Here is a 14,051-nt window from a genome sequence, read left to right on the forward strand (position 1 = left end):
AGCAAACTTAAACTACAACTTTGTGTCCGACCTCGCCACTCCTCTCTGCCTCCTCTCCCCCACCCGTCAACGTGCGCCGGCCTGCTGTCTAACTCCCTCCTCGCTGTGCCTCTCCCCTCCCCTTTCTCCTAGCCCCTCCTCCTCGTTGAGTCAGTGGGTTGAAACTTTTAAAAGCTGTGTGCTCCAAGTTAGAAAAAAGCTTTTACGAGGTATCAGCACTTTTCTTTCATTAGGGGGAAGGAGTGAGGAAAGTACCAAACAGCAGCAGACGTTTAAACTTTAAATATAGACAGGTCTGAGTGCCTGAACTTGCCTTTTCATTTTACTTCATCCTCTAAGGAGTTCAATAACTTGGCGTTCCTACTTCACTTCTTTTAAGAGAAAAGAGTAAGTTAAAACAAAAAAAAATCTTTACCTATTTGTTTCTTTTTCTACATGTAAAACTTTTCTACAGTTTTTAAATGTGTTAAATGTACTTTTGATATCATACTGTAAATGAAACGATGAACTTGAAAGTGTTTCTATAGTTTTAAAGTTAAAATTGAACGTTCAGTATTTGTGCGACTGTTATAAAGTTTCTATTAATAATGGAACAGGTAAAATAAGATTCAGATCTTTCCAATTAGAATAAAGCACGAGTTTGCTGGATATTTGGTTCTTCATTTTAGAGTTTAATTTTACTTACTTCGTAATCAGGAATAGTCTAGGTGCTTTGTAACTTGGGGGGTGGGGGGGGTGGATCGGAGCCTGGGTTGGAAATTTGACCGACAGCAGCACAAAAATCAGTGCAAATTTGCTTGGCATGCTTGCTATAGAATTCTACACTTTCTGCTTTTTCATGTGGAAATCTTGATTGATGTTCTATAGCCTGGCAAAGCAAGCTTCTTAACAAAGTGCTTTGTTAAGACCTTGCGGTTACTTGACTTCCACGTGGTCCCTTCCTAAAATTTTTTCCCCGGTAAACAAATGGTATAAAAGTCAATGTTGTACTATTGAAGTTTTTAAATCAACAGTAAAGAGTTACTTTGTTTCTGCAACTACTGTGGAAAAATTTGAGACTCTCAGGAGAGCCACCTTTTACTCAACCACGTTGGCAATTCAAGAGATGAAATCCTTTGAATGGGCGGTGGTTGCTTACAAAGCATTAGAGGGCTTGAACACACGTTCAGAAAAGAGTGTATGCCAGGGTGCATTTCCAAAACCGTCTCCTAAAACCGGAGCTCCTAGAAAGAATATGAAACGAAATTTCTTAAACAGCTCCTTAGAGAGAGCTAACATGCCCCCACCCCCACCCCCGCAGCCGCCTTTCGCCTGGCCGAACCTGTAACAGACTCCAGAGCTTTGGGCAGCACTTGAGGTGGAGCTCCCAGGGTGCTGCCGGTAGGCGAAGATTACGCTGATTTGTTATTAAAAAGGATTCAGTTTCTTAAATGCTCTTATTGGTAACACACATTCTGTTAGCGTGTTCTGTACGGATTTTGTGTGTTCTACTACACAGACTACACTCATTCGTTTAAATTCTTGGTGTGACCCTGCAGTTTGAAGTATTTGCACCAGAGAATGCTGAAAAGCAAATAAAAATGAAAGCTCAGCGGAGGTCGGGGGCCGTGGCGGGCGCGGGGCGCTTCCTGCCAGCTTAGCACCCGCCGGCGCTCCCCGGCCCCCGCGCAGCGCCAGCGTCTGGGTTTTGGAGAGGTTTGGGGAGCTGTTGCCCTGGAACCCTCCCTCACACGTCAACCCTAACGCAGGTCCCAGTTCTGCCACCAAAAGTGGGGGTGGGGGTGGGGGAGAGGGTGGAGGGGTGCAGATGGACTGGGGACCCCAATGGTAAAAGAAGAGCAAATGATTAATTAATCTTGTCAATGTAATTTCCCTCTCACCCCCATCCGTAGGTTTTTTTTTTCTTCTTCTTAAAATTCTGAAATCCTACTATACAAGCGTTGGTAAAGGAAATCAGAATGCCTTAGGAATTAACCGTGCTTAAATTGCACTTGTAACTCTCCTAGAAGTTGTCGAAACTTCCCAAGAATGTGGGGTAGGGCGCGACGGGGTGGGGGGAAGCACCGTAATGAAATTAGGAAAGAACTCATGACGTGTTCAAACACAAATCAGGTTTCGGAAACTCAAACCTAGAGTTCCGAGCAGCGGATCGGCCACACTGTCTCAGTTCGTAGCTATCCAAATGTTTACCCAGCATCTTTGGTCAAGTTTACCCTTAAACTCTCCATCACCAGCCCCATACTCATCCTCACCCTAAGGCATGCCTGCGTTTTTCTCGAAGGGCAAAATGGGAAAAGGGGAGCTATAAAATTGTTGGAAAAATAGACATGGCTTTATTTGGAGGTGGGTTTCATTTTTTTTTTTTTTGCTTCCCAAACGAGGTTAGTAATGACAAGATGCTTAATCTCATCCTCCAACTCTGTCAGAAATGCCTTGTGGCAATTTGAAGACTAGATTGAGATTTTTTTGTTTTTAAAGAAGCCTAATCTTTTGTACAAGGATTTCTGAAAATAAAAGACTGTAGTAATTCAGAGATCTCATTAAATTAACTCCATGCCCAAGAATGAAATTATGCCATTTAGATAGAAAATATGTCTGGGGAGCAATAATGAATTTTTCTAGGTAGGCCGAATTGACTGGAAATTATACCAATGGCAGTAAGTATTTTCTGCCCTGTGAATGTGTTGAATTTTGTACTACTGAAACGTGTTCCCCCAATGTGTGATGCTTTGTAATTCCCAAAGTCAGGGTGTAGTTGTCACCTATCCTTTGCGTGGAAAACGCAGTGGTAGTGCTTTGCTCCCACTTTCTTAACTATTTAAACATATTCCATATTTTTCTAATACCCTTTGAAGTTTATTACCACAGCTACCCCATACCATACATACACTCCGTCCCTCACCCTTTATAGTTGACTCTCCCTGGGAAACAGTTCCAAAGATACTCTGCAGCAAGGATCCAAAAGAGTGTGTTTTCAGATATTGACAGTTGCTTTGTTGCTTACATGTTTCCAATTCCTGCATAGAGAGGGATGGAAAACTTAGATAACAGTGCATTCCTTAGTTCCTTTGCTGTTATCCAGAGGTGTAGCTAGGTGTGAGCCTCAGAGCCTTTATATGTGATACTGGAGGGAACGGAACAATAGGAAAGTCACCAGTGATTAATCCCTTCTACTCCACCTTTCCTGTTGTTCTGACTTCCCTTCAAGATTCTTGGCTGTTTAAATAGATTGTTGAAGCTTGTCTACTCAACACTACTTCAGCTCTGGAAAGAAAAGTAATTACCTAGTGTTTATCATTAATGTCAATATTCAAGATAAGTTGTGCTAAAAACAATTCTTCAGAGTTTCTCTGGGAGGTTATTTTTTAGATCCTTTGGATAACGGCCTACATTCTCCACTTAGCTTGTCTAAATTCACCATTTGGCTATGTATGTATACAGACTGCATTTTGCCAAAATTAAAACACAAACCATGGTGAGATGTATCGGTGTGTGTGTGTGTGTGTGTAAAATCTCAACGACTTCAGCCTTAAAAATGTCCATAATCTTCACATTCAAATTTCCCTACTTCTCTAAGTAATTCTTAGAAAATACATGTTATGGGATGCTTAAAATTCACAGTAATATAAAAATAGAGTGTTTATTACTCTTTTTTAGCTATTTCTGTGAGTCAGATATATGCTATAGGGTATGGCTTTCTTCATGATTTGTGGCAGATGCCTCCAAATAGAAACAAAAAAGGCAGACACTCATCACGGTTTTTCTCCCTATCAATTGATAAAGGGTAAAGTCTTCTCATAAATAGGGATGGGATTACTAAAATAGCAATATTGTACAGGAGTTATTCAATGCTCACTGAAGAAAACAGACTATTCTTAATATTCTTGTGAGCACCCTAGGGGTTTGTTAATATTATGAGAAAATAACCAGGCTATTCAATAAAACGTCAAGTTGGAGGTCGAGAGTAAGGGGAGACATCAAGAACTAATAGAAATACTGTTTTTAAGTTCATCAGATCACAATAGAAGAACATGGCATTTTAGCCTGCAGCTTCTTCTGACTAGGGTTTTTCCTCTAGCACCCCAGAGTGGCCAGGAGAACCTTCTGTTAATGAGGGAGTTAAGTGATAGCTGTTAAACTAGGGAGGGGATTGAATTGTCCCTATTTGGCAGGCATCATCCTCTTTGGATGGACTCCCTCAGCCCTCAGGCCCCATCTTGTTCTGTGGAGGTTGATGTAGGTTGACTACATAATGAAGAGGGGTGAGAGCCAGGGAAAAGAAGGCTTGTTGGTATATCCCATCCGTCGCGAGCTCCCACCACCTCCTGCAAAACTTGATGCAGTTCAGTGCCACACATAAAATACCTGTGGAAATGGAACTAACGGTATCGTTCTTTACAAAGGAATCTAAGGATAATCCGGGAATCATGAGGCAGAATTTTAAGTAGAATAGATGTTTACATGGAATTTGCTACACCACGGAGTTAGGCTAACTGTCTAGGTATAAGGAAGCAAAGGTTGTGTGTTTTCTGATGAACTGGGAATAATTTTCATGGTATCTGATTCAGATCACTTAAGTGCCTGCGTAGGCTGAGACTATACAGAAATGTGATACTAACTGGGCTTACTATCACATCAGCTAGTATCGCATCTTGATCTTCCTCTTCAGAGCCCCAACTCTCCCCCAAGATTTGTCATCCTTGAAATAAACACAAGTGTAAACAGGCGACTTCTTGCAATAGTGTTCTCAGTGACAGTAAAACCATACGGTAAAATCGGAGTTAGAATATGACAGAATTGGGGGACAACAACATGTTTTTGTTGTTGTTAAATTTTAACCTGTAACAACATAACAGTGACACTGAATAAACCTCTATGATACCTGTTGGAATTTTGTGAGCATCCCGAATCACTGAGATCTATTAAAAGCAAGCTCTTAAAGAGCGTTTTTTTAAAAAATTATTATTAATTCAGTCCTATTGCCTGCTCAGGGATCATTTGAAGGATATTGTTTCAACAGACAGCTCTCTGTTTCAACAATTTTCACTTGAAAATTTAGTAGTCTGCATCATGTGAGATGCTGACAATACTATTTATTTGACTATTTATTTAGCGTCTCTTACTCTCTTCAGCACTGGGTATACAGCAATAGACAAAACAAGCTCCCTCATGGAGCGCACATTCTAGTTGAGGAAAGCAGATAGTAATAAAACCTTGTCATGGGGGGAGACAGACAGTAACAGGTAAATATATAATATGTCAAATATAGCTAAGGGCCATTAAGCAACAAAAGCCGGACAAGGTCAATAGGAAGTGACAGGGCAGGAAGAATGGCTGATGAGGTGCAACCAGAGCAGGCACCTAAAGAAGTGAGGAGGTGAGCCAAAGATGGAGCAGAGCTGATGGAGGCAGAGCAGCTTAGTTGTTAGTTTGTTTTTTCAAGATTGACTGAGGAGAATAGGTTGGCAAACAAGCCACGTGACTAGACTACTGACATGAAACCTGAAGAGAGGTGATGATGGCCGAGATCAGGCTAAGAGCAGTGGTGGTGGTGAAACCCAGCCATAGTCTGTTTGTGGGGGGAAGATAAAACCTGTAGTATTTGCTGATGGGTTGAATGTGGGTTATGTTTATTATGTGTGGGGATGGATATCACCAAAAGAACATCTGACTGTAACTGTAGAAGAATGTTCGCAATTGTGTTCAGACATTTAATGCAAGGAACAGGGGTTCTTAGAAAAGTTAAAGACATTAGGAGTGTTATAGTTTTGGGCTTTAAATATTTTGGGTTCCAGTACATTAGAAATACACACATGGGATTTCCCCTACCCCAAGAAATCCATTAAATGATTTTATCAGGAACTTTCATAGACATTTCCTGATGTATTTTTGGACTTCATGATTTTATTCTTTCAAATATTAATGCCCATCTTCCCTAAGTGTTTCCTTTCAATCATAAAAAGGTGATAGATATATCAAGTCTCACTTTAGTTTTCAGCAGTCCTATTTACCTTTATTTGAAGTCCCTACTCTCAGCTCACTATAGTTGCATCTTCTTGGGAAGACCTTTAAAATTGAAAGTAAAATATTTTCGAATTCTCCTAATTATTAGGACATTAGTGAGATGAAGACTTGACTGCAGCTTTGGCACAGTGATTTGTTTTTAAGTCTCTGGCAAAGGGACAGTCAAAAGTAATTTAAAATTGAAGGTTTATTTTCACTTTGAATAAAGTGTTTGAGTCCTTGGGGATCAGGAGATGGTGAAGTGACACTGACACTTGGGAAGGGCTCAATGAAGGGTGAGCTCAGGTCCTGGGTGCCCCCAAAGCTTCTGCTCCTAGTGCTGGGTGCCACCCTCCCCCGCCAACGCCTTTTTAGACTCGTCCTTTTCTGGTCTCCTGACATTTCCCCACTCCTAAATATTTTGAACAACACAGTACAAAAAAAATGTCAACCCATTGTTTGCCTCTTTACCTTACTTTAGAATCACCTAGTACATTGGGGTTTTGGTTCGTTTCTTTTTTAAGAAACAAAAAACTGAAATCCTAGTGCTCCTCTCCATTAAGAATGGTGAGTGCCCGGTATGTATGTTTTTGTCAAATGCTGCCAAGTGATTGTGATGTAGTTCAAAAAACACTGAAAAGGGACCAGAGGGGCCTCAGTCAGGCCGCACTTGGGTGCCTGTGACTTCTGGCCTCGAGTCTAGAGGGCCATGAAGAGTAATAGAAAATGCAATCTACAGGGTGTGAAGTACAGCACAGGGAATATAGTCAATGGTATTGTAATAGCTGTGTACAGTGTCAGATGAATGCTAGACTTGTTGGGGCTGTCACTTTGTGAGGAGTGTAAATGTCTAATCACTATCATTATATGGTTTTGTACACCTGAAACTAACTAATAAAAAAAGAAAAGAAAATGTGACCTAACATGGTACACAGAAAGCACAGGAAGGGGAAAAGGGGTCCAGCTGCTGGCAAGCATTGGCTCCTTCACCTAGACCTCAGTCTGCATATATGCGTAGAGTTCCAACTTTGGAACCTGATGGTGAAAGCATGAACATTCGTGATATATGTTAATATATGTTCAGCTGCCGTGTAACAAATAAGGACTATATACCTGTCTCTTACTGGTGAATATAAGTGAGGTATATAGTCTATAAATCAATGCCAGGAATTCTATAAACATATAATTATACCCTTTCCTTATAAAAAGACAATAATTTTTCAACTAAAACTGGTAAAAATGAAAATATTAATGGGAGGGAGCAGTCATTTGACAGAACTTTTGATTCACAACAAAGAGAACAACTACCAAAAAAAGTAACTATTTTTGTTGCCTCTCCTTGAGAATCACAAGCATTATGAGCAAAAACATTAAACATTACCTGATGGTCTCTCTGATAGTGGTAATGACAGGTGTCTACATGTTACAGGATTGTAGGTGTCCTATTGGATAATTCATCTTATTCAGATGAAAGAGGATAGCTCATTAATGCAAATGACAACTGCGTGGGTGCTTAAAGAAAAAACAACTTTGCAATTAAGTTGCTGGTGTGTTAATAAAGAACTACTACCTAGAGAACTGTCAGTGACCCCATTCATCTTGTGACTCTGGGTAATTTTGTGGCATCTCAAAACCATATGAAAGTCAAGTTTTATTTTGAATAGAATGTAAAGAAACTTAGAAATTAATTGGTGCAAGCATCTATGCAATCATATTTTACTTTGAATAATGATGAAACATTGACCAAAATGACAATATCTCAATGTGCCTGGTCATATTTCTAAACATGTTACGTTTGTCTTGAGCTCGATCATTAGGTGACTATATGTATGCAAACAATTTATCACTTTACACTTGATTGTTTCTGTTGTTTCCCCCCACCCCACCCCTCAACACAATTGGAATATCTGAGCAAAAGCAGATGACACTGGCAAAATATCGGAATTCTCTACAAACAGAATTAGGGCCAATTTACACATCATCACATAGAAACTGTCTATTGATATAGCTCCAAAAATTCTGTTGTTTGTTTGACCCTCATGGACTGTACTTCTTCATTCCTAATGTAGTATTTTCTGCTAAATTGTAGGGTTTTCTTTCCTTTTACATTCTCTCACCATCAAACTGTTCATCAAAGCTAAATTACTCCCCCTTGCTTCAAGCCTTCCTGTGGCTATTTAACCCTCTTTTCAACCCTACAAGCCTTTGTTCTTGTTTGACTGCTCTTTTCATACATCGGTTTTACTGTCTAACTTGTGACTTCAGAATCTAAAATGGCCCTTCCTAAAAGTAGAAGGGAAGCTCCCTTTTTAATGACCACGGGGAGAGCATTATTTCTGTGACCTGTCCATCCACCTCCCACTCTTCACCCAGCATTCTTTGGCACCAGTCTCTAGGCTGTCCTCAAAGATACCCATCACCTGCCAATTTAGATAGCTGGTGCATAGTTTCACTTTATGCATCAGCCATCTCTTTGTTTCATTCAGGAAATCCCAGGCCAGGTTTCCATTTCATTTTTTCTCGCTCTATAGCCAGGAGGTACAGGCATTAGTCAGAAATGTAATGTTGGGGAAGAAGACTCCAGGATTTCATTTACTTCCTATAAGGAGAAGATGGCTCATAGTTGAATACCAGATGAGAAACTTCTTTATATTCAGATAATGAACATATTTCAAAGAAGCCTATATAATCCTACTTTTAGTTACACTATTTAAAATTCCTTACTAATCTCCTGGAAAGTCTTTACTTTGCTTGTTTTTAATTATTAACTAATTGTTGACTACTGCATCCTTTTCTAAATCCTCCAATTACTACTCAGCTGAAAATTAGACTATATTCTCTATGCCTGCCACATGTAATGTACTTATTTCTTCCCAGCTTTTAGCCTTCACTAAGATCGTATATATCAAAGCGTGGAAGCATTTCTAGCCTTAAGCCAGCTTTATTATAATTTTAAAACCAGTGTCGTACATTGGAAAACCTTGGACTTGGGATCATACTTCTTCTGCCTCTACTGACAGCTGAATAATTATTTCTTATACACCTAAGACCTCAGTTTTCATCAGTTAAATGGACTATTGGCAATTAGAAGTATAAAATGGAATAGATAACGTTTGGGATCCCTACTGTCTCTAAAGAACTGAGTCTTTTTCTTATCCCCAATAATGGGGAAGTCCTAGCCTTAGATAATTAGGTATTGTATCGGCTGAGGTCCCAAAGCCCAATAAGGGAACTTGAAAGTGTACTGCAATGAAAAGATGAAAACCAGTCATTTTTGCTGGAGATAAACTTTAAGGTGATCTTTATTTTTTCAGGCTATAATTAGAATAGAGGTGGATTTAATTATTACCTGAAATTTGATGGGCATTTGGTTTTTGAAAGTAAGTTCCTGTATATAATGACACATTGTGTCAAAATGGTGTATTTCAGTACAACATATTTTACTCTGGGCAGAAGGCAGACTTCCGAACCACATGAGTCACTGCTTAGGAAGAAACAGAGAAGTAGAAATGACCGTTAAGATACAGAATGCACAGATTACACTTGAAATTCCAAGGAGAAACATTTCAGAATACAATTAGTAATAGAGTGCTATATATATAACAGGATTGAGTTTGGAAACAGGTTGCTTGCATGTGCACGAGCATGGTATGTGTGTTAATGGGTGTCTTTACTTCACTTCTTAGATACACGGCTCTTTGAATAATACACATCAGGGTTTTGCTTAGGCATGCATCCAGCCATAGGCCAACCAGGCAAGAACTGTCCTCATTTATCAGATGGATAAACTAGGCAGAGGCACTTAGCAGACAGGCAGCTTCTGAAGTCACGTGTGGAGGCAGTGGCTGAGCAAGTAATTCATCTTCACGGGTTAAGATCGCAATTTACTCAGCACAGACTCGTTGCTTTTAAAATTTACTGTATCTCAAGAAAACTGTGAGACTTCTTTGCAGGGGGGGAACGGGACAGGAAGAGTTTGCACCTTTTTTTTTTTAAGAATGCCAAAAAGATATGAGAGCTTTTATAATATTTTGACTGTCGGCTGGAAGAAACTATATATTAAACTAATATTTTGCAGTCTGATCATTTAGTTGCCTTTTTTTGTTTCTTTGCAGGAGGTGCCCAGGCAACATGGGTGACTGGAGTGCCTTAGGCAAACTCCTTGACAAGGTTCAGGCCTATTCCACCGCTGGAGGGAAGGTGTGGCTTTCAGTCCTTTTCATTTTCCGCATCCTGCTGCTGGGGACAGCAGTTGAGTCAGCCTGGGGTGATGAGCAGTCGGCCTTCCGCTGCAACACTCAACAACCTGGTTGTGAGAACGTCTGCTATGACAAGTCCTTCCCGATCTCTCACGTGCGCTTCTGGGTCCTGCAGATCATCTTCGTGTCTGTCCCCACGCTCCTGTACCTGGCACATGTGTTCTACGTGATGCGGAAGGAAGAGAAACTGAACAAGAGAGAGGAGGAACTGAAAGTTGCCCAAACTGACGGTATGAATGTGGAGATGCACTTGAAGCAGATCGAAATAAAGAAGTTCAAGTATGGGATCGAGGAGCACGGCAAGGTGAAAATGCGAGGGGGCTTGCTGCGAACCTACATCATCAGCATCCTCTTCAAGTCCGTCTTCGAGGTGGCCTTCTTGCTGATCCAGTGGTACATCTACGGATTCAGCTTGAGCGCCGTGTACACTTGCAAAAGAGAACCCTGCCCACATCAGGTGGACTGCTTTCTCTCTCGTCCCACGGAGAAGACCATCTTCATCATCTTCATGCTGGTCGTGTCTTTGGTGTCTCTTGCCTTGAACATCATCGAACTCTTCTATGTCTTCTTCAAGGGTGTTAAGGATCGTGTGAAGGGGAAGAGCGACCCTTACCACGCTACCACCGGCCCGCTCAGCCCCTCCAAAGAGTGTGGATCTCCCAAATATGCATATTTCAATGGCTGCTCCTCACCAACTGCTCCCCTCTCACCCATGTCTCCTCCTGGCTACAAGCTGGTTACTGGAGACAGAAACAATTCTTCGTGCCGCAATTACAACAAACAAGCAAGTGAGCAAAACTGGGCTAATTACAGCGCAGAACAGAATCGAATGGGGCAGGCAGGAAGCACCATCTCTAACTCCCACGCACAGCCTTTTGACTTCCCTGATGACAACCAGAATTCTAAAAAATTGGCTGCTGGGCACGAACTACAACCACTAGCCATTGTGGACCAGCGGCCTTCCAGCAGAGCCAGCAGTCGGGCCAGCAGCCGACCTAGGCCTGATGATCTGGAGATCTAGATCCAGGCTTGAGAGCATTCCACTCAATTGTGGAGAAGAAAAAGGTGCTGTAGAAAGTGCACCTTAGGTGTTCATTTTGTTCCAGTGGAGGTGGTACTCAACAGCCTTTATCATGAGGCTTAGAAACACAGACACTAGAATACCTGGGTTCATTGGGGTATTAGGGGTAGGCGGGTGGAGAGGGCGGGGGTAAGGGAAGTACATGTTGGTATTTAATGTAGTTGATTCAAAGAACTTAAGTTCTAAGTAAAAGTTGCATTAGGTGATACATAGGTAAGGGCTTTTTCTCTCCCCCTCCCCGCACCCCCCATAAAAATAGTTCCTGTGTATGTGAAAGAGTGGTTGATATTTTTGGCTAAATACTTTTTTGTTTTACCGAGAAACTGAAATAACTTTGGCCAGGAAAAAATACTTTCTGAACATCTTATTTCTTTTCATCAAGAAAAAAGATGGAGGATTGTTCTTATGTCCCTGCTAAAACATTCCATTGTTAAAATTTGCACTTTGAAAGTAAGTTTTCTAGGCCTGACCCTCCAGGTGTCAATGGACTCATGCTACTATAGTCTTGGTATCAGTTAAAAGTTCAGACAAGGCCCCCAGGAAAGGACTTTCCATCCATTTGCAAATCTCAGCCAAGTTATATGTACATTCTTTTTTACATCCACTCGCATCATGTTACCATCACTTTTTCATCATTCCTCAACTACTATTCACATTCAATGATTTCTGTAAACATTTTTAAAATAGTTGGGATGTCACTTAATTTGTTTTGAGTTGAGTCAGGGAAGCAAGCCATGCTCAATATTTAACAATCACTTGTATGTGTATGTGTGTGAAAGAGTGTGTTTTATTTGTCATGTATTGGTACAAGCAGATACAGTATAAACACAAAAACAGATTTGAAAATAATGTACCCACAGTGTTCACATTTGAACCTTTCTCATGGATTTTGTGGTGTGGGCCAATAATGGTGTTTACATAATATAATTCCAGCTGTGCGAGTAAAGCACACTTTTTTCCTAAAATGTTTTTTCCCCATGTATCCTATTATGGATACTGGTTTTGTTAATTATGATTTTTTTCCCTTTCTCTCTCTTTTTTAGAATATAGCAGTGATGCTATTGCTGAAATGAATGATTTTTTTTTTCTGAAATGTAATAATTGATGCTTGAATGATAGAATTTTAGTACTGTAAACAGGCTTTAGTAATTAATGTGAGAGATTTAGAAGAAATGCTTAGAGTGGACTATTAAGTGTGCCTAAATGAATTTTGCAGTAACTGGCGTTCTTGGTTTTGTCCTACTTAATGCACATTAATTCAGAAATTATATTCTACTATGAGTTTGACAGTCTTTCAGAGTGATCAGCAACTTGGATGTTTGCACTAAGATTTTATTTGGAATGCAAAAGAGATCGACAGAGGTTCAGTAGTACAGGTAACTAATTTATTTGCAATATATCCTAAAGAAATCTACCAGTTTCTTCAAATGTCTTTTTAAAACTCATCACAGATGATTAGTGAAAATGCAGAGTATCATACTTTTCTTCTTGCATGTCATCTACAAAAACTGTTTTGTACAATGATAAATACTAATTTGTTTGACGTTCCATGTTAAACTACTGTCATGTTCAGCTTCATTGAATACAATGTAAACCTAGTCCATCAGATCATGTGTTCTGGAGAGTGTTCTTTATTCAATAAAGTTTTAATTTAGTGTACAGACAGTTTCTATATTCTGTGTGATTTTTAAAACTTTTATTGTATCTATTCACAATTATCAAAGACGTTTTCTTTGGTTATAGGATTTGGACAAATAAGCTTCACAAGATTCAGGAATCTTTGAAAGGACAATACTTATTAGCGAGGTTTAGTGCAACATTGTTAACATGTTTTGGATATTTATTCAATTGAGAAAAAGATAAAGTAAACCAATGTTAAATTTTGGAATATGTTCAATTAATGAAGTGTAAAGGAGTTTAAAATAAGATAATGAGTAACTTAGTAGATCGATACATGACAAAAGTAAGGATAAAAAGATAATAATGCTGAAATTTTAAAGCCATAGAGCCTCCTGGAGATAAAAGAGGAACAGTGTTGGTTTGAATATGGTTGTGCTCTGTGACAAAAATGAAATAGCTCTATGATTCTATTCCAAGGCATTGTGATAATACAGAAAATAAGATTTAAAAAATTCTTAACACCCAGGAAAAATTGAACCATCCAGAGGAAGTAGAACAATTCTGGGCAATTGATAATATTGTTGTAATTTTAAATATAAAGTATATTAACATTTTAAAGTCACATTTCAAGAAAGTTTTGTAACTTAAAATTGTTTTCATAAATATTACAAAGCTAACTAGTAAGTTACTGGGGCATAAAAATACTACTAATTTAAAAATAATCTAGTTCATTTTTTTTTTAAATTAATTTGATGAACAAAGGTTATGAGATTTACCTACAGTCAAAGGATTATCTAATGAACAGTCAAAATAATTGTCAGTGTCAACAATTCTTCAAGTATTATCATTTGGCTGGCCGAGAATCCAAAGGGAGAGGGAAGTTTCCTCTGTGCTTGTTTGTGTTTGCATTTACTATGGGGAATAGAGAAACTGATGAGTTGAGTGTATGTGTTTGTGTATCCTACATAAGCAGGGTTCCGCGGGTATGGAAGGACAGATGATTAGATTACTGAATATTAGAATAGTAGGGTGGAATTATACAATGGGTTTCTGATATATGTGTGTGGAGGTGGGAGGGCAAGCTACCT

At 39.5% G+C, this 14,051-nt stretch overlaps 1 protein-coding gene across 1 annotated transcript; it reads left to right on the forward strand.

The window, feature by feature from the left end:
- Window positions 1-175: 175 nt before the first annotated feature.
- GJA1 (gap junction protein alpha 1) lies at window positions 176-13,004 on the forward strand. The gene is made up of 2 exons (XM_033103183.1): window positions 176-387; window positions 10,119-13,004. The coding sequence occupies exon 2, from the start codon at window positions 10,135-10,137 to the stop codon at window positions 11,281-11,283; it is 1,149 nt and encodes a 382-aa protein (XP_032959074.1). The 5' UTR covers window positions 176-387; window positions 10,119-10,134; the 3' UTR covers window positions 11,284-13,004.
- Window positions 13,005-14,051: the final 1,047 nt, after the last annotated feature.

Source organism: Rhinolophus ferrumequinum, chromosome 3, assembly GCF_004115265.2.
Source record: "Rhinolophus ferrumequinum isolate MPI-CBG mRhiFer1 chromosome 3, mRhiFer1_v1.p, whole genome shotgun sequence".
Classification (NCBI taxonomy): Eukaryota; Metazoa; Chordata; class Mammalia; order Chiroptera; family Rhinolophidae; genus Rhinolophus; species Rhinolophus ferrumequinum.